The sequence below is a fragment of the Acinonyx jubatus genome, chromosome D3 (genome assembly GCF_027475565.1).
Source record: "Acinonyx jubatus isolate Ajub_Pintada_27869175 chromosome D3, VMU_Ajub_asm_v1.0, whole genome shotgun sequence".
NCBI lineage: Eukaryota > Metazoa > Chordata > Mammalia > Carnivora > Felidae > Acinonyx > Acinonyx jubatus.
In genome coordinates, this window is record NC_069392.1 from 18,671,068 (window position 1) to 18,696,754 (window position 25,687).

The 25,687-nt window shown below is 50.5% G+C and overlaps 2 protein-coding genes across 3 annotated transcripts; both read left to right on the plus strand.

Annotated features, from left to right (window-relative positions):
* Positions 1–13,935: 13,935 nt before the first annotated feature.
* LOC106979693 (glutathione S-transferase theta-1-like) lies at positions 13,936–16,500 on the plus strand. Its single transcript, XM_015077610.3, has 5 exons — positions 13,936–14,404; positions 14,490–14,577; positions 15,542–15,692; positions 15,974–16,150; positions 16,235–16,500. Exons 1-5 carry the CDS (start codon positions 14,293–14,295, stop codon positions 16,433–16,435), a joined length of 729 nt encoding a protein of 242 aa, XP_014933096.2. The 5' UTR covers positions 13,936–14,292; the 3' UTR covers positions 16,436–16,500.
* Positions 16,501–16,649: 149 nt separating this feature from the next.
* On the plus strand, positions 16,650–24,560 carry LOC106979691 (glutathione S-transferase theta-4). Of its 2 annotated transcripts, none has more exons than XM_015077609.3 (5): positions 16,650–17,424; positions 18,803–18,890; positions 21,675–21,825; positions 22,385–22,561; positions 23,739–24,560. In XM_015077609.3, exons 1-5 carry the CDS (start codon positions 17,046–17,048, stop codon positions 23,934–23,936), a joined length of 993 nt encoding a protein of 330 aa, XP_014933095.2. In that variant the 5' UTR covers positions 16,650–17,045; the 3' UTR covers positions 23,937–24,560. The 2 variants fall into 2 exon arrangements, with proteins under 2 accessions (XP_014933095.2, XP_053062047.1); XM_053206072.1 differs by having other exon boundaries at positions 22,764–23,882.
* The last annotated feature ends 1,127 nt before the right edge of the window (positions 24,561–25,687 follow it).

A 25,687-nucleotide genomic window follows, 5' to 3' on the forward strand; every position in this document is an offset into this window, starting at 1 on the left:
GGAGCAAGAGACCCTGCTTAGCATTTAACCCGTGGAAATGCTAAGACTTTGCAGGAGGGGAAATACCTAACGTTACAATTTAAGTAGTCAGTAGAGGACATTGATGAACAATAGTAAAGATGGAAATCCATCGTGGTCTAAGGGACATTTCAACACATGTAGTCTTTATAGCCAATTTCCCTAGGAAACGGTCCCAGTTGGGTTTTAATTCAATCAGGTTTTGGTTTTAGCTGGCTCTGAGTGGAGGTCTCTCAGGTAGAAGAGCTAGACCAGAGATGTGGAGGGGATCACAATTGGACCAATGAAGAGGAAACCTCACATGGGAGTCTTACAATTGGCAGCTGTCCCGGTGACTTAGGTGGCTGTCCCGTGCCCAAGAAAGGCAACTCTGTGTAAGAATAAGAATACAGAGAGAGCACCAAGTTTCTGCGTCTTATTACCATTCTGATCAAAGTACTAACTTCCAGCCAAAAGGCAGGCTTTTGTTCCTCTCTGTAACATAGCCACGGGCTAGAAAATTGTAGCCTGAGAAATCGACATGAAAGTGTTCCAATAAGACCACATTCTTGAAAAGCCTCTGAAATAAAAGAAGAGGGAATAACTCACCAAGTTTGCACCAAGGCTCAGAGTCCAGACAAGAGGAATAGCCCCACGTTAGGCGCCAAAAATAATTTTAGGCCAGTGAGGGAACAGTCAAGAAAGAATTCTTGAGACGTTTTGGGTGCAAAAAGATCCTTTTATTATAGCATGGAGACAGGAGACAAGACTGGAGGGAGAAAGAGTTGCCCTGGGATCATGAGGTGCAACTGATTAGGTATTTAGGAATTGGGTGGGGGAGAGGCAGGTAGAGACAAAGGAAGTCTTTAAAGGGATTTCTGTGTGTTACAGAAGAATTACAGGATCCTGGAGGTCTGGCTATTGTCAAGCTAATGTTGCTTTTTGCCTCTGGCAAAACATTAACATTAAGGCAGTTGTGAATTCTTTGAGGAAAGTCACACTGTCTCCGTCTCTGGTATTTATCAAAGGGCTGCAAGTTGTAAGTAAATTTCATTTTATCTACATTTCTTTTGCCTTTGTTCTCATCTGTCTCTCCCACCAGAGACTGCCTTCTGCTGTGTGGCCTTGAACAGGTCACAGGCCCTCTGAACCTTGGCTTTCCCCTCTGAAAAGGAGGATAATGTTATTTCCACATTGTGTGACGGGAAGAAACTACTGAACTGGATTTTCAGAGTTCCTGCCTTGAAAGCCTGTGTTTAAAGTCATAAAACCCTAAAGACCCTGGGGACATGGCCACAATGTGAGAATTTAGAGGTAAGAGTTGCTGAGCCTCCCCTCTTTGCCTCCCTTCCCCCTCCCCACCCTAGTTCTGGCCAAATAACTCTTCTTCATCCATCTGGAGCACCTGACTGCACCCGCTGAAACCCCTCAGCCACCCTGGGAGGTGGCAGGGCAAGGAGGCCATCCTCATTCCTGGTCCCAAGGCCCAGCCATGGCCCTGCCATGGCCCCACACAGCCCTCCCCACAGACCCAGTTGTTTCTTAGCCCAGGCTGGCCCCTGGGGTTCTGGCTGGGGACGGGAGAGGGAGGGCACAGCTGGTGTGGTTCTTGCTCCGAAGGGCCTTTCCTCTACTGGGCACCTCGTGAGCGGGGAGTTCTCCCAGTTTAACATCCTGCAGAAGGTATCCACCCTCAAGGATGGTGACTTCGTCTTGACTGAAAGGTGCTCATCTTCCCTCCTTCCTCCTAAGCCCCCAGCCCACCTGGCCTCTGGCTCTCCCACTGTGTGCCCTCTCAGACCACAGGGGGCAGGTGGGGGTGAAGGTGAGGGGTGTGGTGAGAGCTGACAGCTGGGGAGGGAGGTGATCAGGATAACTGGGGGGCGGGGGGGCTGATACAACATGCCTCTGTACCTCTTTTGCCTTCCTCCTCCCTTCTGGACCGCAGAGCCTCTCCTCCCCCAGACTGAGGGTTACTAGAAGAGAACATGTGGGGGCACCCAGGTGGCTCAGTTGGTTAAGCGTCTGACTTTGGCTCAGGTCATGATCTCATGGTTCGTGAGTTCAAGCCACGCGTCTGGCTCTGGTGTTGTCAGCACGCAGCCCGCTCCAGATCCTGGCTCCCTCTCTTTCTGCCCCTCCCCTGCTCATGCTCACTCTCTCTCTCTCCCTCTCTCAAAAATGAATAAACATTAAAAAAATTTAAAAGAGAACATGGGAACTTTTATCCAGTGTTGCACAAAGAGCAGGTTCGACAAATGGAAGCCAAAAGGGCCTCTTCTGACTCCTCAGGCTACCCTCCCGGGTCTGCCAGGACTTGAGGGCACGACCCATGGTGAGGGCCAGCCACCAGGCAGATAGAGGACAAGAAGTCAGGTGGCTGCAGGAGTGATGGCCACAGGACCCTGTCAGAGGGGACCCATGGCAGATCTGAGGACATGTTTCCCCTCTTGGCCTCTGACCCATGCACTTAGACTTGATACAAGCTTCCAGAGGCCCAGAGAGTCTTTTGTGAGTTGTGAGGCCTTGCACAAGTCACTATTCTGAACCTTTGTTTCCTCATGCACAAATGGGATGACAAGTCTCTAGCTCAGAGAGCCGCTGCTGTGATATCACAGAGAGAAGGCTCTTGATGCTCAAAGCAGCATGTTTGGCCAAGATTCCTTGCTTGAGATAGCAAAGGAACGAGGGAAATCTGGAGGGTAGAGTCAGGGGAGAGAGAGGAGGCAATGCCCAGGGAGCTGCAGGTAGGAGTGGAGGCCAGCAAGTACAGAGAAGCCCCAGAACCCCACTGAGGGATGGGAGCAGCTGAGGTAAAGGCCACGAACCGGGGTCATCACAGTTGCTGCTCTTGCCCTTATCTCCAGCACCGCCATCTTGATTTACTTAAGCTTTAAAGTACCAGACGGCAGACCACTGGTACCCATCTGAACTCTGGGCCCGTTTGCATGCCCACAAGTACCTGGGCTGGCATGCTGACTGCATCCGTGATACCTTTGGCGTGCCCTTGTGGACCCAGGTGAGGAGAGCCATCTGGGGATTGTTGACTGTCAGGGACCCGGGAGGAGGCAGGGACCACAGCCTGAGCCCACCCTTTGCCCCCATTAGGTGTTGGCACCACTCATTGGGGTCCATGTGACTGAGGAGAAGGTGGAGCGCAACAGGGCCGCCACGGACCGGGCACTGCAGTGGCTGGAGAACAAGTTCCTGGGGGGCTGGGCCGTCCTCAACAGCCAGCAGGTGACGCTGGCTGACCTCATGGTGCTGGAGGAGCTGGTGCAGGTACCAGCTTGGCCAGAGGAGGATTATCTGTGGGCAGCATTCCTCCTATCACCATGCCCATTACACAGACAGAAACACTGAGGCCTACAGAAAGCTAGGAATTTGCCCAGAATCACAGAGCAAGTTTCTCTTTGAACTAGTGATGGAGCCCTGACCTCCTGCTCCCCTCCTGTGTGTATTTCATGCTGGTGCTCTTGGGCCCTAATGTTGGCCCACTGCCCTGGGCCTTACGTGGGGTTTGGGGAAGGGGCCTGGCATTGAGGCCTCAGTATCACTTTAACTTTCCCATCCTTGTCCCCACAGCCTGTGGCTCTTGGCTGTGACCTATTTGAGGGACAGCTGAAACTGGCAGCATGGCGTGACTGAGTAGAGGCTTTCCTGGGTACTGACCTGTGCCAGGAGACCCATGGCCCCATCTTGAACATCCTAGAGCAGACGGCTAACAAAACAGTCCCGCAGCCTCCACCAGAACTCTCCCCCTATATGCTATTTTATATTTCTAGGATCCCCTGAGGAATCTGGAATAGGGACTGATGGTTGGAGGCCAGGAGATTAGCAATAAAGATTCATTCTTAGTTTCTTACTTGTCCTTTTTCATCTTTTCCATCTTGCCTCAGTGTCTTGTTTCTGACCCCAGGAGGAGCTCTGCACAGGCAGGATACCTTATGTCCTTGGTAGTGCTTCTTCTCAGGGCAGCAGATACAATAATCAATAGAAGACTAAAATCTACCATATGTGAAAAGCTCTGAAAATTCAATAACATGAAGAAAAACAAATCAACTAAAAATCAGCAAATGTCATTGGTCTTTTAAAAATAATGAAGACTCCTGGGGGCACCTGGGTGGCTCAGTCGGTTGAGCGTCCGACTTCGGCTCAGGTCATGATCTCATGGTTTGTGGGTTTGGGTCCTGTGTCGGGCTCTTTGCTGACAGCTCAGAGCCTGGAGCCTGCTTTGGATTCTGTCTCTCTCTCACTCTCTGCTCCTCCCCTACTCACACTCTATCTCTCTCTCAAAAATAAAGATTAAAAAAAAAATTTTTTTTTTAAATAATGAAGACTCCAACTTGAATAAAGAACCAAGAACTATTGTTTTTTGTTTTTTTGTTTTTTGTTTTTTTTTTTTTTTATTTTTTAAATAGGCTCTATGCCCAGTGTGGAGCCCAACTTGGGACTTGAACTCATGACCTTGAGATCAAGATCTGAGCTGAGACCAAGAGTTGGATGCTTAACCAACTGAGCCACCCAGGCCCTAGACTTATTGGTTTTATTACACTGTTGTATTATATGTATGGAATAAAAGTATGTTCCAATAACCCTCATCACAGTTAACCAAAGTAACCTCACAGATAACAAGTCAATATAGCATTGGTACCAGGACAACAAAATATTAAGAAATCAATGGGAATTGAAAACTACTAAGGGATATAGATGGTGTTTCATGGGATATGGTAATGATTTTTGAAGTCTGGGAAACTTGAAAGACAACTAGCACTCCTGTCTTCCAGCAGTTTGAGCATAACAGCAAACTATGGGGTTATAGATTGTTGCATAAGCTACCGTGTATATCAACTGGGTTTATTTGTATGACCAAGCCCACATCAGTAATTTTAGCAGAGAGTATGTAATAGAAAGAATTGGTCACCAGGCATGATAGAACTCCACTGGTAAAGAAAACCCAGATTATCCCAGAGACAGCCAATAACCCTAGGGCTGGGGGAACAAGGGAGGAAATTGGAAGTATTAAAATCCAGGTGCTGAAGGAGAAGTAGAACTTAGGTCTCTGAGGAGGGTGTTGCTGCCTCCAGAACCCCAAAGATGGCCCCATAGGACTGAGATCAGACCTTGGAAAAGGGACTGATGGAAGAGGGTTCTGGTTTCTCTCAGGGTGAATGAAAACAATGGTCCTAAGAGTGTTGTGTTGGAAAACTGCAAACTGAGTTCAACTGCAGTTATGGGAGAATCACTGCCCCCAGAGCAAAGACCTGTTGGTGTGAGGATGTTGACAGTGTCTGGAACATTTGACCTCCTCTAGCCTCCTACTCAGTTCATGGTATCAGTGTTTTAAGGGCAGGGCTTAATCCTGTGTCTAATACCCCATGGTGTAGGGCATGATCTAAAAACCTCTGTTCTTGGAGAAGCTGGTGGTCAATTGCATCCCTGTGGCCATTTCTGCCTGGGCATCAAAATGTCTTCATTTATTTGAACAGGAGTGCTAGAAGAGAAAAACGATTCTGAGGAAAATGGGTTTCTCCACATAAGATTTTATACCCAACCAAAATAGCACTCTTGTTGGAAGATAGAAAATGCCAGCTGTGCACCTCTCCTGAGCTACCTAACAAAAGCAAGGTGTGCTTTTTGGGAGGGAGTTCAACCAAACAGAAGATACGAAGACATTGACCCAGGACCATACTAACATCTAGAATACTGGGTAAGAAGCAATGGGCTCAACCCCAGGTGTCACCACCCCCAACTAACTGTGATGAGATCCCTGACAGTGATGGAAGGGTGGCTTGAAACAAAGCCCCGGGCTAGGTGGGAGACTTCTGTCTTCAAATCCACCATGTGTCCAACCATCAGTTTCTCTTCCAGACTCCTCAGGGGATCCTGGAAATACAAAATAGCGTATATGAGTAGAGTTCTGGTGGGGGTTGCGGGACTGTTTTGTTGGCTGCCTGCTCCAGGATGTTCAAAATTTGGCCATGAGTCTCCTGGCCCAGATCAGTACCCAAGAAAGCCGATGGTTTGGCACTTCTTCTTTATTCTCTGGAACTGTCTCCTAATCCTGGGTCTTGTGGCTATTTTTCAGTTTTGATTTGTCGGTTTCCTACACCCTGATTTTGGTGTGTTCTGCCAGGTGGTGAAAGAGTCAGCCTCCAGCTGCCCTCCTGGTGAATCCCCAGTGGGAATGAGGTGGCCTCTCATTGGCCCCAGTCATGCTTGCCCTCAGACCTCCATGCTAGTCACAGTGTCCTGCCCCACCATGAACCTGGCACGCTACCTGCACCTGGTGTCCCAGGCCAGCTGCCCCATCACATCTTCACCAGGTGGAATGGCATCTCCTCCAAGCCGGACTCAGCAGTACTTCTCCAAGGCCCTGATCCTCCCAAGGTCCCCCTCCTCCTTCTAAAGTCCCCCTCCTCACCCCCACCTTCTTGGAGTCCAGAACTTTGGGGATCTTTTCCATCTGTGCCTGGCAGCCTTCCTTACCCAGAGGGAAGTCAGTCATGTCAGAACATAACCACCACTTCATGCCTCCTCCCTGTGAACCTTGGGCAGTGTGACTTAAGTGACAAACATTTATTTCTCAACACTTCTGGAGTTTGGGAAGCACAATATCAAGATGCCCGTAGATACAGTATTTGATGAGAGCCTGCTTCCTGGTTCATAAATGGCTGTCTTCTCTCCATGTCCTCATGTGGTAGAAGGGGCTAAAGTGTTCCCTGGAATCTCTTTTATAAGGTCAGTAATCTCATTCACAAGGGACTCATACCATCACCTTGGGGGGTAGGATTGCATCATATAAATTTGGAGAAGGGAATTCAAATATCTAGTCCATAGTAGGGAGATCCCGAGCCTTGCCAGTATGGTAATTTAAATAGATAGATGATAGATAGATAGATAGATAAAATATTTAATGTTTATTTATTCATTTTTAAAAGAGAGGGAGCGGGGGGAGGGACAGAGAGAGAGGAAGAGAATCCCAAGCAGGCTCCGCACAGTCAGCACAGAGCCCAATGTAGGTCTCAAACCCACCCACTATGAGATCATGACCTGAGCCAAAATCAAGATTCGGACACTTAACAGACTGAGCCATCCAGGCATCCCTATTCATTTATTTTTACATTAGTACAGACAGAGATACTTTCTAGAAAATGATCGATCGTATAGACTTGCTCAAAGAAAAACGTACCCCATTATATGGTTTCAGTGAGGTTGCATGAGAAAAAATTCACATCTGTACTGATTCTTAAAACGTACTTTTCACCACCCTGTATCTTTGGGTTCAAAGTATAGATTATTGGGGTGCCTGGCTGGCTCAGTCAGTAGAGCATGCGATTCTTGATCTCAGGGTTGTACGTCTGAGCTCCACATTGAGTGTAGAGATTACTTAGAAATAAAATCTTTTTTGAGGTGCTTGGGAGGCTCAGTCTGTTTAGAAAAAGTGAAGACCCATATGATCATAACCTGCAATAAGTTGTCCAGCACCATAAGGTCTCAGGCCACGTTGCTTTGGTATCTGGGCCTTGCTTCCAGTTACAGATACAAGACAAGACACAGGGAGAGGTCAGTCAAATACACATCTGGAATCCAGACACTCCAGCTGCGTAAAATCACACAGTTGTCTCGCATCAGCATTAAGTCTCCAAATTGAGATACCAATGAGGTTGTTAGCATGGAGAATTTTTTTCCTGATGAGCTGCGAGCTCTGCCTGGGCTTGCTTCAATGCGTCTAACACCAAATAGGTTTCAGACCATCTGTGACTGAACTTTGACAGTTTCATTGTATATTCCATTCGATGAATCCTGCCCTAAGGGCTTCAAACAGTGAAATCACTGTCATACAGGTTTCTAAACAAGTCTGCAGACCTGACCGTGGATCAAAGGCATCTGCTGCCATTATTTTGTGGCATCCTGCATCTTTGGAGAGATTTGTAGTTGTATTTGAATAAGAAAATAGCAGTGAAGTGGTAACTGGTGAAAAGGTTGGTGTGATGGACCAGGAGGCACTGGTGTCAGGGAGACACTAGTTATTGAGAAGTATTTTGATACATGGTCATTTCATTAGAGAACTTTTTTTTTTTTTTTAAGAACTGGGGCAGCTGAGTTATATAGTATGCTTCTTTTCTCTTAAGTTTTTTTTTTAATGCTTATTTTTGAGAGAGGGAGATAGAGATCAAATGCAAGTGTGGAAGGGGCAGAGAAAGAGAGGGAGAATCCGAAGCGGGCTCTGCGCTGACAGCGGAGAGCCTGATGCGGGGCTTGAACTCATCATGGACCATGAGATCATGACCTGAGCCAAAGTTGGACGCTTAACCAACTGAACCACCCCGGTGTCCCTGTATAATATGCTTCTGATGAGCCACGCCCAGCTCTGAGCACAATGCATGTATGAGCTCACTGAGTCACTGAGTAAAGTGCGCTTTACTACGGTGCACGGTGGCCACTGCACCTGTGGACGGGAACAGGGCCACCCAGTTCCTGCTAATGAACCAGTAATCTGTGACTATTACTGCCACTGCCCTCGTGGGTCACTGCTGAATACAACTGTGGGACACTCCCACAAATGGCATTGCTGAGTAAGGGTATCGTGCGTCTTTTTTTTTTTTTTTCCGGAAATGGAATGATTTTTAAAAATCATTTATTTATTAAAAAATACTTTTTAGTGGACACACAGTTACGCCATTTTCAGGTGTGCAGCATAGTGATTTGACAACTCTGTACTTTATGCTGTGCTAACAAATGTAGCTGCCATCCTTCAACTATACGATGCTCTTACAATATCATTGACTGTATGTGCTGTACCTTTCATCCCCTTGACTTATTCATTCCATAACTGGAAGCCTGTACCTCCACTCCCCTTCAGCTATTTTCCCAATGCCCTCACCCCGTCTTCCCTCTGGCACCCAATAGTTCGTCCTCTGTAGTTATAGATTCGATTCTGCTATCACAGGCCATTTTCAAACAAAAAAAGTTTTTCACAGTTTATTTATTTATTTTGAGAGGGTTGCAGAGAGAGAGAGAGAGGGAGAGAGAATCTCAAGCAGGCTCTGCACTGTCAGCACAGATCTCAATACTGGGCTCAATCTCACAAACCATGAGATCATGACCAGAGCCCAAATCAAGAGTCAGATGCTTAACCGACTGAGGAACCCAGATGCCCCAGGGACTTTTTTAAAAAGGTGTATTTATTTATTTATTGAGAGAGAGAGAGGGAGAGAGAGAGAAATGTGAGTGGGGGAGGGGCAGAGAGAGAGGGAGAGAGAGTATCTCAAGCAGGCTCTACGCTGTCAGCACAGAGCAGAACCCAACTTTGGGCTCCATCTCAGGAATGGTGAGATCTCAGGAAAAGTGAGATCATGACCTGAGCCAAAACCAAGAGTGGGATGCTTAGCTGACTGAGCCACCCAAGTGATCCTGAGTCAGGGATTTTTAAAGGCCATCAGAAGAAGGTCTGGGGAAAGTGGAGAGGAGTCACATGACTCCTCAGCCAAAGAAAGTTGGTAAATATGGGAGGGTCAATCTCATTTTGTTGTGCTCAAAGAGAGAGTCAGTGGTTCTGGGTTCTGGCTGGCTTTTTTTTTTTTTTTTTAATGTTTATTTTTGAGAGAGTGCAAGTGGGGGAGGGGCAGAGAGAGAGGGAGACAATCCGAAGCAGGCTCCAGGCTCTGAGCCGTCAGCACAGAGCCTGATGAGGGGCTCGAACTCATGAACCACAATATCATGACCTGAGCCAAAGTCGGACACTTAACCCACTGAGCCACCCACCCTGGCTGGTTTCTTTATGAAAACTTGATCTTCTGCAAAACAACAGAATTCACAGTTGGCAATCATGGCATGGAGCATGAATATTATCTTACCGAAACAAGGTGGCAGAGAAGCAGATTTGGGGGAAAGATTTGAGCTGCACTACCTGCCTTGTTAACTCTTGGTTAACCCTTGGTGAATGGTTTCACTAGCATCTTAGCGGTGTCTCAAGAAGGAAAGAACACAGCGTCTTTAATCACTGAAAGCAGGGGTGCCTGGGTGGCTCAGTCGGTTAAGCATCCGACTTTGGCTCAGGTCATGATCTCACGGTTCGTGGGTTCGAGCCCCGGGTCAGGCTCTGTGCTGACAGCCCAGAGCCTGGAGCCTGCTTCAGATTCTGTGTCTCCCTCTCTCTCTGACCCTCCCCCGTTCATGCTCTGTCTCTCTCTGTCTCAAAAATAAACATTAAACAAAAAATTAAAAAAAAAAAATCACTGAAAGCCAACACCCTGTTTTGTAATCAAGGGCTTCTCATCACCAACCATGTGCCTGAACACAAAACTTCTGGGAAATTGCACTTATGTCACAGAAACAGACCTTGTCAAAGTACACAACACTTTCAAGTTTCTTACAGTTCCATTTGACAATATTTGTTTTCCAGTGAGTGAATAGTTTTCTTATGAGAGAGCCAGGATCCAGTCTCCCAGGCACCCCCTTTCCCCCTGCTACAGCGGGAGGCCACGTGGCTCATGTGGCTGCAGTTCTTAGATGTGACAGTAGATGTCAGTGCCAACCAATAAATGGGGTCCTTAACCTAGGGCTCTGAGCCCCTTTCTCTGGGCCTTGGTGCCCCTGCTTGGTCCAGCCTGTGTCATTTCCAGCCTGAGTCCAGGCTCCCGTGTTACATCTGTCTTGCCCTGGGGGCCCCGGGGTTGTCTTCCCCCTCAGATCCTGTTCTGATGGCCTCCCTTTCAGAGATCCTTCATACTTGTTTGCTTTCCTGGGCCTTTTCCATCTTTCCCCAGGGGGTTGGGGGTGGAGGCAGCCTGTGCCTTCTAGATCCAAACCAGCTACTTTGTTGTTCAAACAATTGGATGGTTTCTCTTTCAACAGACACTGCAATAAAGTATAAGAAGTAAACGAACAATAAAGTTAATGAAGTTAAACAGTCACTGTGAGTTCAGTGTAGGTGACAGCTATGTCCGGGAGGGAGGCCACAACCGAACTAGCCATGCTGGGCACCATCGTAGGACGGAGGGGCAGCAGGATCCCCAGGTTGCCTGCCAGGAGGAGAGACAGAAGAGACTCCTGGAAGTGACCTTAAATCCCAAATTGGTCTCGGCAGAGGGAAGGGCCTGAGCTAATGCTGGAAGCAGGAAGGTTGAGTGTGTTTGACTCTCCAGCAGCCGGGTGTGGCCAAGGGCATATGCTGGGAGACCAAGGTCAACGTGGCAAGATGAGCACAGGCTCTTGAGCCACGCTGAGGACTGGGCGTTAGTTCCCAGGAACTGTAATTGGCCAGGTACATAACCAGCGGGGGGGGGTGGGGGGGGGCATGGCCTGACCGCTGGATGGTGGAGTGGGGTAGAGAGAGCTGGGTGGAGGACAGGATGAAGGGGGAATCTATCAATGGCAGAGACTTCTGCCAGAGGCCTGCAAGTTTTTGAGGGAGGTGGGAATGGCTAGGTACCAGGGTCCTCAAGGCCACTGCCCCCACCCTGCCTGCAAATACCAGACAGCAGCCCCCTGATGCCATCTCACTTGTAGGCCCATGCCCGCATGAATGAGTGCCCGGGCTGGCATGACGACTGTGTCCAGGACACCCCCTGGGCATGCCTGTGTGGACCCAGGTGAGAGGGGTGATGAGGGAGTGTGACAGGCGTGGGCAAGGCCAAGGTGCTGGAGGGTGGGACTGCAGACTGAGCCCACCCTCCACTCACCTGACTCGTGCTGGTTCTGCTCGTTTGTAGGCAAGTGCCCAGGGAGAAGCTGGGTAGGAACAGGGACAGACAAATTCCTGAGAGGCAGGGCTTTCGTCTCAAGTTCCCAGGTGACGCTGGTTGACTTTATGGTGCTGAAGGAGCTGCTGGTGCAGGCATGAGCTCAGACCAGCCAGGCAGCCTCCCTCCACTGACCCTGCCTAGAGGGCCAGGGGGGCCAAAATCTCTGTTTGACAGATGGTGGGATCCTTCCCTGGCTTTCCTCAGGTCCTGTGGCTGCCCTTGGGGTCAGTGGCATGGCTATCCCTGTCTCCTGTTTTGGAGTCTAGAATCAAAGCCTCAGCACTGACCTGTCTGTGAGCCCTATGACCCATGTGGGGCTTGGCTGTGTTGTGCTGGGAAGAGTGGTCATGGCTGGTGGCATAGCAGGAGTTAATGGAGGCTTTCCTGGGTACAGGGTTGTGCCAGGGCCACAGCCCCATCCTGAAGATCCAGGGGGCAGGCGGTCAATCCCTCCCGGGGGCCCCACCAGAGTTACATCATAGGTCTGCTTAGAAGGCTGGGAGATATAAGAAAGACTCCTCTCTGGTCACCTATCCTTGGCCTTTTGGTTTGTCTGAGTCTCTCTGTTGGATGAGCGAATGAATGAGCAAATGAGTAATGGATGAGTGAATGAGAGTCCCTTGCTGCCCTCCTCCCTATCTCTGTCTCCCCACCTTGCTTCCAGGTTACTCTCTGTCTATTCCTCCCTTCTCTTGCTCCTCCCCTTCACCGTAGGACTGTGACCCCTATCCGATATGGTAAACCCAGTTGGGGTTTTCTGTGCAGGGTTGGGTTACAGGTCCCAGGGTGTTGGACCCAGGGCTCCCTGATGGCTCTGGACATGCCAAGTCTGAGCCCAGCCTCCCATCTATAGACTTGCTAGATGGCTTGCTGGGCCTGCCTGGCTTCAATTCCTTCTGCCTGGGCTCCAGGATGGCTGGCTCTGGACAGCCTGGCTCCTGGAGGCTGCCCAGCCCTTGTCCTCCTCCACCGGGGAAGAATCTGAGCCAGCTGTGTTCCTTCTGCAGACAGTCGCTTTCCCGGCCTCTCCTTGGGAATGACAATGCACTTCAGCAGGGGTCAGCCTTGGGCCTGTTCCCAGTCCTTCCTTCCCAGGAACTCCTATCACAGCCCTAGGACCCTGCCTGATCCAATCAGAGTGGTCAAGGGATACAGGGTCTTCACTGGCTGGGCTGGGCCATGAACTATCCTTAAAAACTAAGGGTGGGGTCAGCTCTGCCCGAGCCACATGTCCTGTGAGTATGTGTGTTTGTAAGGGGTGCAATGTGTCCCTAAAAGTCCTGCCTGGCAGACTTCAGTTCCTATGAAAACAGTGGGGAAGGCATTAGAGTTCCCTTGCATGGTCAGTGGCTCTGACCTCCTCAGGTCCCAGAATGGGGCTGGGGGCAGCTTCCTGGGAGACCATGGCTCAGTTCCCAGGGGGCTACTCTGGCTTGCTACCTGCTCCCCGAGTCACCCCACCGGCCAGGGCCAGTGTGGATGCCAGGCCCCAGCTCCTAACCCACCCATGGCTGTTGTCTGGGTTCATGGAGGCCCTGCCCCACAACCTCACCCTCAGTGTCTCAAGACTTGGGTTCTGACAGAAGAGAAGTGCACGGGACAGTCCAAGAGGAAGGCTGAGAGGCAAATGGACAAGGTTGGGGAGTGTGGGGAGACGGAGCACTGCAGGGCTGAGGGTGCTTGGGGCATGGGATCAGATTTGGACTTGAGAAATCCCCTCGGGTGCTGTGTGGACCAGGACAGCGGGCCCTGGGATGGAAGTAGAAGGGCTGGTGAGGAAGCTGGTGAGGCCGGGAGGGAACAGGTGTGGGTAAAGCGAGGGAAGACTCCAGGGGGCTGGTCTGAGCCCCAGGGGGTGGGGGGCACCGGAGGAGGACAGTCAAGAGAGAGATGCCTTTACAACGTCAGGATTTCAGGACAGTTACTCAGACTGGAGAGAGGAGAGGCCTGGGCTGGGGGCATGTGAGTATGAGCATGAGCGTGTGTGTGTGTGTGTGTGTGTGTGTGTGTGTGTGTGTGACAGAGAGAGAGAGAGAGAGGAGAGAGAGACTCTGTGTGTGGGACTCTGTGTGTGAGTTTGTGTGAGTCTGTGTGTGAGGCACAGGTGCAGTGGGAGGAAAAACATAAAAGGCCTTAAAGACCAATAGTGCGCCTCTGCCAGGGAGACTCCTACTTCGACAGAAAGGTTGTGAAAGCCTCCCCGGCTGCCAGGAAGCAAAGATCAGGGAGTGGCCCAGCCAGAGGGAAGAGGCAGGACCTGGGGGTGTCCAGGGGCTTGTAACACCCAGTGAAGCAGGAGGAGGGCCAGGCTGGGGACCCTGCTTTGAAAAACCAGCGACAAATATTCAACAGCCCACCCTGCCTCCACTCAACCGACAGCCCAGGAGGTGGGGAGGCTTGCCAGGGCGCCGAGCTAGTAGCTCAGAGGAAGTAGGCTTGGGGGAGGGGAACAGACGACTTTGGGTCCCATTTTGGAGGGGCCAAGCAAACCTCCCGGGAAGCAGGCTAGAGTGTTGAGCAGGGGAGGACACTGGGCGGGGCAGGCATGCCGCTGGAGCTGTTTCTGGACCTGTACTCGCCCCCCTGCCGTGCCATTTACATTTTCGCCAAGAAGAATGGCATTCCCTTTGAGTTTCGGCCTGTGGTGCTGGGACGAGGTGAGTCTTGGCTAGGCTGGGCCACATGGGGGGTGGCATCCAGGAGCCAGATCTTGCTGAGCCACCCATCCTCTGCATCCCCCAGGGGAGCACCTGAAGCCTGAATTCTTGAAGGTGAACCCCCTGGGGAAGGTGCCTGCCCTGAGGGATGGAGACTTCCTGTTGGCAGAGAGGTAATGGGGTCCTGGAGCCTGTGGAGGCTTTGAGGTTGGGGGAGGTGGAGAGAGGACAGCAGAAAGCTGATGGTCCCACACTTGGAGATCTTTCCAGACTGCTGTGGTCCCCTCTTCCTCCTTTTAGCTCACCCAGCTTGGGGGCAAGGAGCTGCTTTGGGGCTAAAGCTGGTTGGTAGCTTCAGCATGGAGGGCTGGGCAAAGGTCACTCTGTTAGGCCTGGACAACCTGGACTCTGCTGGGGAAGATCCAAGCTTGAGGTTAGCCCTCCCTGGGAGTCCCGAACCTGGCTTTCAAGTCACAGGAGCCAGGAGCTAGGCAGCCCCAGATTTGCATTGGGCTCTGAATCCCAGTTCCCCATATCCTCGATCTCGGCCACGGAGGGGCCACAGAACTTCGTGTCCCATGTTTCTCCCCTGTAAAATGGAGTAGTAATATAACCCCTCCCAGGACCTGCCTGAGAATGGAAACTGGGCACCACCTTTTTCTATAAAATGTTTTCTAGTTGCCATTACATTTTTATTATTTGATTTGGAAATTGTGTGCCAGGAGCCCAGGGAGGATCAAGAAAGGGGTTCTCCTCGATCCCCTCCCCCGGACCCTGGCTGCTAGGGAGCACTGGCCTGGGAGGGAACTTGGAGATCCCTTGGGCAGGATGTCCATGGCAGGTCTGCCTCCTTCCTGCTCAGTAGGACCCAGATGCCAGAGAGGTGGGTCTGGAGGCAGAGGGCTGGCTGGGTTAGTAGTCGGGGGAGGGGAGGTGGAAATATGGGTCCACGGGGAGCGCGTGAGGAATGGAGCAGTTTGGTGGAGAAAAGATGGCCCGTGGTGGGGATGTGGGAGTGGGGTTGGCCTCCCCCGGAGGTGGCGTTGGACAGAAATCCAGTCAAATCACCCTGTCTGTGAGAGATGAAGCTGCCTAGCCCTGAGGGGTGGGGGACTCTCTGACACCCCCTGTTTGCAGTGTGGCCATCCTTTTATACTTGAGCCGCAAGTACCAGACGGCGCCATACTGGTATCCACCTGACCTGCAGGCCTGCGCCCGAGTCGACGAGTACCTGGCGTGGCAGCACACGGCCATCCAGCTGCCTGCCACCAACGTCTACCTGTGTAAGGTGAGCCTCCCGCCCTATTATGCAGGCTTGGGCAGCAGTCAGAACCCCCAGTGCTGGAAAGGACCCACGGGCACATATACAGCCCTCTATCCACTGTCCCGGGTAGACATCTGTAATTGATCATGGCATTCTTTCCCGAGTCTAAATGAATCCTCAGAATCCTTCTGAATACAGTGCCCCAGGGGGTATCACTAATGGATGGTGGCCAGGGAGGGGTGGAGAGGTGGTTGAGGATGTTTGGAGGAACCCAGGATAAGCTGCCTCCATTCCCCCTGGCCCAGTCCCTCCTGCCCCACTTCTCGGGGCAGCCTGTGGACACCGTGCGCCTAGACCGGCTGTTGGGGAAGCTGAAACCAGCCCTGCAGCACCTGGATCAGGAGGTCCTGGCGGCCAAACCCTTCCTGGCTACCGAGCAGGTCTCCCTAGCAGATCTGATGGCATTCACGGAGCTGATGCAGGTAAGCTTCTCCTGCCTGTTTGCCCTCTGGGGGCACTCTGGGCACTGGTCTGAGTCCCCTGCTCTGGCTACCCTGTCTCCCCAGCCCACTGCTGTTGGCTGCGACCTCTTCCGAGACTGGCCCCGGCTGGCAGCCTGGCGAGCCCGAGTAGAGGCTGCCCTGGGCCCTGAGCTTGTCCAAGATGCGCACAAGCTTGTGCTACAGCCGCGGGACCCCAGAGACGCCCAGCAGGACCCCCGGCTGGCACAGGAGCTGGTGCATCGGCTGCAAGAGCGGCTCAGTTGAGAGGGATGTGGCCCAGCCCATTCCCCTGCACTCTTCCACCCACAATAAACATGCTGTGTGACGTCTACTTGTCTCCAGCTTCCTCTGCCTTACCAAGTGGGGTCTCCCTGCTTCTGAGCAGAATCTGGAGAGACAAGAGATCTCCCGAGATGATGCAGCCTAGAGGCAGCAGCATTCAGGCCTCTCGTGGGCTTCTAGTTACCTTCCTGAGTTGCCAGCTGCTAAACTCCACTGGCCACTGCCAGTCCCAAGCCAGACCGGAAGTTTCTGGGGTTCTCTCCGTGGCACAGCTTCGCTGGCTGACCCTAGATACTCCTGTGGCGTTGTCCCCGGTGCCCTGACTGCTCCCTAGGATCCTGTTTGTCTTTCTGTCAACATTTTCTAACCATAGTTCAGGCTAGACTGACCTATGCATACCCCCAATCCTTGCTTCTGAAACCCTCCATGGTTACTTCCTATTACCCCATCCTCGTTCTGGACCCAGCAGAGGCCCTTGGGTTACATTCTACAATAAAGTTCTGGCCCTCACAATTCCCGCGTGTAAGTCCTTCTCCGACATGGGCCACGGGCACACACATGTGCCAAGAGGGAGGGGGAAGGGCAGGGTTGCATGTGGCCCCCACCTCCTGCCCCTGAGCCAGGGTCCTCTCCCTTGTCTACTGAGTCTCCCGAGAATTCTTGCTGCTGTGAGAATTCCGGGCTTCCTGGCCTCATGACAACACCAAGTGAAACAAGAAGTTCCAGAATGCGGGTCCTAGGCCTGGGTTGGAGAGGGCCGACGGGCACAGAGCCAGGCCCAGGGGCTCAGGCCGCATATAGGCTCAGGTTCAGAACCTGCTGGCTGTGGCTGGTGGGGGTGCCCGACACGTGTCTCAGCATGGGTCTGGAGCTCTATCTGGACCTGCTGTCAGCATCCTGCCGCGCTGTCTACATCTTCGCTAGGAAGAACAACATCCCCTTTGACTTCCAGTTTGTGGATCTGCTAAAAGGCAGGCACCCCACACTGCCCGGCATAGGTCTGGCCTTGGCAGGGAGGCAGGACGCAAGGTCAGAGCGTCTCTGAGAAGCGGAGACACAGAGGCGACTCCCCACCTTAAAGTCCAGACTTTCCAAGGGAATCGTAGGCTGTCCGGCCCTGTGACTAATTCTGCCCTGCTATGATGAACAGGCTCTTTTTTTTTTTTTTTTTTTAAGTTTATTTATTTATTTTGAGAGAGACAGAGACAGTGTGAGTGGGGGAGGGGCAGAGAGAGAGTGAGAGAGAGAATCCCAAGCAGGCTCTACACTGCCAGCGTGGAGCCCAGTGTGGGGCTTGGACCCACAAAACTGTGAGATCATGACCTGAGCTGAAACCCAAGAGCTGGACGCTTAACTGACCGAGCCACCCAGGAGCCCTATGAACAGGCTCTTATAAGATAAAGTGGAAGGAAGAGTGCCAGGCATCCCCTGGTCTCCCATCTAGAGCCCTTGGCTTTTCCTTGCAGTATCTTGTTAGCTGCAGCACATCAGATGAGCTGGCAAAGGTCACAGAAGTGTGTGGTCATCCAAATCTGAGTCAACACTACCTCTTCACTACCTTCTTCACTCACTCTCCCTCCACGTTCACACCTGCTCAGGGTGACACAGGCCCGGGGTGAGGTGCAGAGCACTGGTCTCCAACATTACCCCAAGCATGGAGGAGGTTCTTAAAAGCTCACGTTGCAGAGGCAGAAGCCTCTAGAACATAGAGGAGGAGGCCAGGTGCTCCAAAATGAGGTGTGAATCCAGCCCCAGAAATGTTTTCTGACCGAGGCAGCTGGTTGAGGAAGAGTTAAAACTCCCAATAGATCAGGGTGCCTGGCTGGCTCAGTTGCTAGAATTTGTGGACTCTTGATCTCTGGGGCTGGTCATGAGTTCAAGCCCTTGTGCAGCGGAGAGCTTACTTAACAACAAAACAAAACAAAACCCACCACAACAAAACAAGTCTTCTGATAGATTCATTGTATGTGAGAGGCTCCCTTTTGGATTCCAGCTGTGTGCTGGGGCTGGGGCTGAAGGAGTGGGGGTGGGATCCAGGCTTCTAGGGCTGCTGCTGATTCACAGGCTATGGCTTCAGGCCGAGTTGGGAGTGGGAGCTGGAGGCCTCCAACTTCTGTAAGCCAACGGGTTGTCCTGGTCACTGAGCCTGGGATGGGGGCAGGAGTCTTGATCCTAATCCCGATTCTGCCACTGACTTGCCCTTTGACCTGAAGTGAGCCATGGATGGTGTTCCTCTGGGCTTGTTTCTCCTTCTAGAGAAAAAGGGGGAGAAAGGCATGTGCCTCTGGGAGACCTGGGCCTCTCTTTCCTAGAGTCCCAGCACCCTCAGACCTTTCCTACCCCTCCCAGGTCACCACCACAGCAAGGAATACATAAAGATCAACCCCCTGAAGAAGGTACCCAGCCTCAAAGATGGAAAATTTGTCTTATCTGAAAGGTAAGTCTTCCTTGCCCATCCCTGCTCCCATCTGTCTCTGCTCCTCCTGGGACATTCAGGTGGAGCCGACCTACTAGTACTTATTTTTTATTTACTGTGAAAAATTTTATATGTACACCAAAGTAGAATGAATACTAACTAATGAGGGATATGAAGACCTCCACAGGATACCCATCACACAATTCCAACAGTGGTCCACGTGGGGAGCCCATTTTGCATCACCTGTAACCAACCTACTCTATTCCCCTCTATTCCCCTACCTGCCAGATAAAAGATGAGGGCTCATAAAAAAAAAAAAAATCCCCAAAATATTTTCTTTGTGGCTTGTGCATTTGAATCCAGCTCCAAATAAACTTACAAGTATGGCAGCTTGTGGTCTGCCTATAGTTCCCTCCATGCCCCACCTTTTGCCTTTGCATTTTTAATATACTTTTTAAAAAATGTTTATTTATTTTTGAGAGAGAGAGCACAAGTAGGGGAGGGGTAGAGAGAGAGCACAACAGAGGACCCCAAGCAGGCTCCATGCCGACAGCTGATAACCGAGAGCCCAGTGTGGGGCTCAAACCCACAAACCGTGAGAGCATGACCTGAGCCAAAGGCAGATGCTTAACCGACGGAGCCACACAGGTGCCCCTACCTTTACATTTTTGTTATGGTTGAAGAAACAGAATCCTTTGTCCTGAGGAGTTTCCCACAGTCTAAGTTTTGCTGATCGTGTTCTCATGGTGTCATGTTAACACGGTTTTTCTGTCCCTTCATTTCCTGTAAATTGGTCATTGAAAGTAGAGGTTTGGTGAGATTCAGGGGTTTATTGTTTCTCAGCTTCAGAGGCGGTCTCATGATTGTCAAGTGTATCTTCCAGGTGGACCATAGACCTTGGGTGGCCCCAGTCCTGGATGATTTTCCTAGGGCTGTTGTAAAAAATTACCACTGACTAAATGACTTAGAACAACAGAAATGTATTGCATTCCTAGAGGCTAGACGTCAAAACCCCTGTGAAGGAGCTGGAAAAGCTTCTGTCCCGGGTTCTGGTAGCCTTAGGCTATGTGTCTTTGGCCAGTTCTTTGTTATCTTTGAGCCTCAGTTTCCTCAAATGTAAGCATACTGGGACCCACCTTACAGGGTTATTGTGAAATCAACTGAGATGATTCAGGATTTAGGATTTCCTTTCTTGATGTTTCCCGCCTTCTTAGACACTTGTACCTCTGGGGCCTCCCTCTCAGGCTGCTCCTTCCCTTCTCCCCCCTCCCACCTCTGCTCCCTTCTTACCTGCTGACTCTGTGGTGGGCTGCGGGGGCACAGGGGGGCAGGCTCCTGCTTCTTGGACTTTGATGTCATATCAGACTCTGACTCAGGACTCTCTGGGACCCCAGATGTTCTAGACACCTCAAACACATGTGTCCATTCTGAGTTCCTCCCTTCCTGCCCTCCACCAGCCAAGAGCAAGACCATTCCCTCCAAATTGTGCCTCCAGTCTGTACCCTCCCTGTATCCCTGTGGCCCCTGTCGTCCTCAGAACCCCTCCACCCAAGTACCAGATCTTGTTCTTTTTTTTTTAAGTTTGTTTTGAGAGAGAGAGAGAGAGAGAGAGAGAGAGAACACAGGAGGGGCAGAGAGAGAGGGAGAGGGAATCCCAAGCAGGATCTGCACTGTCAGCACAGAGCCCGACCCAAGGCTTGAACCCACAAACTGTGAGATCATGACCTGAGCCGAAATCAAGAGTCAGACGCTCAACTGACTGAGCCACCCAGGCACCCCTCTTTTTTTTTTAAATTGAGATACAATTGCCATACAACATTATATTAGTTTCAGGTGTACAACATAATGATTCAGTTTATGTATATATTGTGAACTGATGATCACCATGGTAAGTTCTAGTTGACCTCTGTCATCACATATAGTTGTAGATTTTTTTCCCTTATGATAAGAACTTTTAACACCTACTCTCTTAGCAACTATATTTTTTTATTTTTTATTTTCTTTTAATTTTTAAAAATTTTATTGATTTTTGAGAGAGAGAGAGAGAGAGAGAGAGAGCGGAGGAGGTGCAGAGAGAGAGGGAGACACAGAATCTGAAACAGGCTCCAGGCTCTGAGCTGTCAGCACAGAGCCTGACATGGGGCTTGAACTCACGAACCGTGAGATTATGACCTGAGCTGAAGTCTGACACTTAACTGACTGAGCCACCCAGACTCCCCCACCTTTTTAAAATATATATATTTTAATGTTTGTTTATTTTTGAGAGATAGCACAAGCAAGAGAGGGACAGGGAGGGGGGTGTATAGAGGCTCTGAAGTGGACTTTGCACTGTCAGCTGGGATCCTGGGGGCTTGAACTCACAAACTGTGCGATCATGACCTGGGCTGAAGTCAGATACTCAACCAACTGAGGCACCCATGCACCCCTTTTTTATTTATTTATTTATTTATTTATTTATTTATTTATATTTAAATGTTTATTTTTTGAGAGGCAAAGAGAGACAGAGTGTGGCTACCTCTTACCCCTGAATTCCCATACATGTTGTTTTCCGTCTAGACTGCCCTTCCTCATGCCAACCATCAGATCCCATTCACCCTGCTGGTCTCCCTTCGGGCATTCACTGACTGGCGGACTGACTGCCTTTCCTGGCACCCTTTGGGCTCATCCTCCCCCCAGAAGAATGTCAGTGCCTAGCACCTGCCTGTGGCTGGAAGCCCCACACTGAGCCCCGGCCACGCTGGGGTGGTGGGTGTAACAATGTTGAGGAAGGCAAGAGCAGTGCCCCCCGACTTTTCCTTTCTGCAGCGTGGCCATCCTTTTCTACCTGTGCCGCAAGTACAGCACACCCTCACACTGGTACCCACCAGACCTGCACACACGTGCCCGCGTGGATGAGTTCATGGCCTGGCAGCACACTGCCATTCAGATGCCCATGAGCAGGATCCTCTGGATCAAGGTGAGTGGGGTCAAGGCCGGGCTGACCACCAGTGAGTTCAAGCAAGTCTCCCTCCCTTCCTGAGCATCATTTCCTCAGCTCCCTCTCCTGCCTGCCTTACAGAGCTGATGGGAGTGTGGAATGAACCATTGGGTATGAAAAAGCCTTATAAAGACAAGGGAAGGGTACCCAGGAGGGGCTGATATTACTCAAGACTGGATAAGATTCAAGAAATTTCATTCTGAACTAGAAAACATCATAGTCTAAGGGCCCAGAGAGACCACCAAATTTGAAGATGACGACTAGCCAATGTATGTATATGTACCCTTACTTCTTATCTCATGCCTGTGACAGACATCACTAATCAATCACAGGATTCCATCCTGCTAGGATCTCAAAATCCTTCTGGACAATGGCCCCAGGTAACTTCTACCAACCAGAACTGCTAAAAGAGGTGAACTTGCTTTACATCCTTGGTTCTGTCCAACACCTCTCTAGCAGACAAGGATGCTGAAGATTGGAGGGTCAGATGGGACTAGGGTGCAACCTCCTCTTCCCTCCTCTCCCCCACCCCGGCCAGATGCTGATCCCAATGATCACTGGTGAGGAGGTTCCAGATGAGAAGGTGGAGCAGATGCTGGCAGAGGTGAAGAACAGCATGCAGCTCTTTGAGGAGAAGTTTCTGCAGGACAAGATGTTCATTTCCGGGGACCACATCTCACTGGCTGACGTGGTGGCCCTGGTGGAGATGATGCAGGTGTGCAGTGGGGTAGGGACACAGCCTGGGCAGAGGTAGGACTCCTCTGTGACCACTCGGGCCATAGTGTGAGGATAGGCTGCTGGAGGGAGAGGGATTCTGGGAGCCAGGTGCCTAGACCTGACCCAGGGGTAACCGGAAGCACAGGAGATTTTGAACCAAGGAGGGTCACGATTATCCATGCTTCACAATGCTTTTTCAGCGTGGGCAGGAGCTGGAAGGCAGGCCTGGGACAGGGAGAAGAACACAACATTTCTCAGTTAGTCAGCCATGATCCTGGATGCCTCCGCCTCCTGCCGGACCCTCCAGGAAGTGTCCAGAGGCCTCCAAAGTGTCCTTCTGGATGAATGCCTCTTTTCTAGAGCACCAGACATCTAGCTATACAAGGAAGCTCCCTGGTTCTGGGTCGGAGGGGCATCCACAGTGCTTTTGGGGGTCCACCTGGGTGTGGGACAGTTATGTGGTTTCTACATGCAGGGGAGGGTGGCTAGTTCTGCCCTAGCTGGTATGCAGGGTGGCCAGTTGAGACCCCGGCCAATGTCTTGAGAGGCCAACGCAATTTCTGGCCGGTATGCAAAATGTCCGCTTTAGTCCATGGTCAGTGTGCAGGGCAGATCAGCACCAGAGAAAAACATTTCACTTTTTCTGTCTCAGGTGGTGTAGTCCCCTACATTTCAAGCCCTACCCCTTACATTTCACCCACCCCACCCCATTTTGGAGCCCCCAAGCTTTTTGCGTGCATGTTTCTTAGACTACCTGCTGGGTCTCCCATTCCAGGCCCTGAGCCTGATCACAGAGGAAGGTTCAATGTGGAGGAAATTCAATGTGTGAATTCTTCTCACTCTCATCTGAGAATAAGGGATTTCCCTGGTAGAAGGCAGGGCCCATGGGAGGTTTCACACTAAAAAGTAGGAGTCATCTGGGCCAGGAGTCACCTCAGAGAGGGGTTCAGGAACCTTGGAGCAAGACCAGTGGAGAACCTGGAGATTCTGACCTTCCAGCCCCCACCCCACATCTATCACATAGCGTATGACCCCTTGCTCAGGCCTGGGAGTGGGATGGGTCACAGACTCACTCTTTGCAGCGGCAGATAGGGAGACACCCTGAGGCTGTAGGAGGGGAGGTAGGTAGGGCTGGTCCCCTGGCTGACCATCTCTTCCTCTTTGTGTATCTACAGCCCATGGGAGGCAACTATGATGTCTTCCTCAATAGCTCCAAGATTGCTGAGTGGCGCATGAGGGTGGAGCTGGCCATTGGCCCTAGCCTCTTTGGGGAGGCCCATGACCGGCTGATGAGGTTGGCGGAGTGGGACAGTTCAACATTGGATCCAATGGTCAAGGAGAGGATCTGTGAGTTGCTGCAGAAGTTCAAGTAGAAGCAGCCCATCCTGCAGGGCCTGGCTGGCCCAGGCCTTTGAGCTTCTTTCCTTAGGGGAGATGTTGAAAACAATTCCACTTCTTCACCTAATAAAGTACTGTCACAACCACCATGGTTGCTGGGACAGTTGGTGTGAACATAAGTTCTCGTGTGGGAGAAGGTGGCGGTGATGGGTCCTCCCAGGTTCCAAAAAGAATTTAAAAGCTAAAGGTTAAATATGATTAAGCGTGCCCTGCTGGCTCAGTTGGTAGAGCATGTGACTCTTGATCTTGTAAGGATTAAATTGTAGTGTAGGGCTAACCTGTAGCCTTAAGAAATAAGAGCTTTGTTTTAACACGGTAGACTAAGAGATAACAGCCTTGGCCTATCAATCAAGGGAACAAAAGTTCAAGGAAAATCAACTGGATTAGTGTTTGATTGGAGTGGGGCAGGGCATGTCTGAACTGTTTCCACCCCCATCTGGGAACTATTTCTTTGTTCTGTTCCCAGATGATGATAAGACCTTGTGGTCAGCTATAAAAACTCTGTACCCCCGCTGTTTGAGACCGCACTTGGGTCAAGAGTGTCAGTCTTGATCGGTTGGCCTTTCCTCTCATTGCAATAAACTTTGTTGTGACTGTCATTGGTGCCCATAGTATTCTGTTTCAGGAGTCGTGTGGATGCAACAATCTTAGGGTTGTGAATTCGAGCCCCAAGTTGGGCATAGAGCTTACCTAAAAACAAACAAACAAACAAACAAAAAACTGGATTTAATATAACTTAAAAAATAAACATGATTCAATTGTCAATAATAGTTGATGACTTCAATACCCCACTTTCAATAATGGATAAAACAGTAGGACAGAAAATCATCAAGGAAATAGAGGACTTGAACGATGCTATAAACCAATGGACCTACCAGATATATATACAGAACACTCCACCAACAACCACAGAATACACACTCTTTTTGTTTTTTTTAAGTTTATTTTTTTTAGTAATCTCTACGCCCATTGTGGGGCTGGAACTCATGACCTCGAGATCAAGAGTTGCATGCTCTTCCACCTGAGCCAGCCAGGTGCCCCAGAACACACATTCTTCTCAAGCACACATGGAATATTCTCCAGGATAGACCATATGTCAGGTCACAAAATAAATCTCCATGAATTTAAACAGATTGAAGTCATATCATGTATATTCTTGGGAACACAATGGAGTGAAATTAGAAAATAATAGGAGAGGCACCTGGATGGCTCAGTCAGTTAAGCATTCAATTCTTGATTTCGGCTCAGGTCATGATCTCATGGCTCGTGAAGTTGAGCCCCACATTGGTTCCTCACCAAGGAGCCTGCTTGGGATTCTCTCTCTCCCTCTCTCTGCTCCTCCCTCCCTCTCTCTTTCCCTCAAAAATAAAGAAACAATGAACTAAAAATGAACTAAAAAAAGAAAATAACAGAAGGAAAACTAGAAAGTTCACAAATATCTGGAAATTAAACAATACATTCTCTCTTTTGTTTTTTAAAGTAGGCTCCACACCCAGCACAGAAGCCAATGTGGGGCTTGAACTCATGACTCTGAGATCAAGGCCTGAGCTGAGATCAAGACTTGGACACTTAACTGACTGAGCCACCCAGGCGCCCCAGAGTGTCAGACTCTTGATTTCAGCTCAGGCCATGCTCCCAGGGTCGTGGGATCAAGCCCCAAGTTGGGCTCTTTGCTGAGGCTGGGGATTCTCTCTCTCTCCCTCTGTTTCTCTCCCCTGCCGGTGCT

What these genes read in the sequence shown, in the direction of transcription:
- LOC106979693 (XM_015077610.3), top strand. Translation starts at nt 14,293, where the DNA reads ATGCCGCTGGAGCTGTTTCTGGACCTGTACTCGCCCCCCTGCCGTGCC. An exon ending in GCCTGTGGTGCTGGGACGAG is followed by an intron (nt 14,405 to 14,489) that starts GTGAGTCTTGGC and finishes TGCATCCCCCAG; the next exon opens with GGGAGCACCTGAAGCCTGAA. An exon ending in GACTTCCTGTTGGCAGAGAG is followed by an intron (nt 14,578 to 15,541) that starts GTAATGGGGTCC and finishes CCCTGTTTGCAG; the next exon opens with TGTGGCCATCCTTTTATACT.
- LOC106979691 (XM_015077609.3), top strand. Translation starts at nt 17,046, where the DNA reads ATGTGGCCCCCACCTCCTGCCCCTGAGCCAGGGTCCTCTCCCTTGTCT. An exon ending in AAATTTGTCTTATCTGAAAG is followed by an intron (nt 18,891 to 21,674) that starts GTAAGTCTTCCT and finishes TCCTTTCTGCAG; the next exon opens with CGTGGCCATCCTTTTCTACC. An exon ending in GCAGGATCCTCTGGATCAAG is followed by an intron (nt 21,826 to 22,384) that starts GTGAGTGGGGTC and finishes CACCCCGGCCAG; the next exon opens with ATGCTGATCCCAATGATCAC.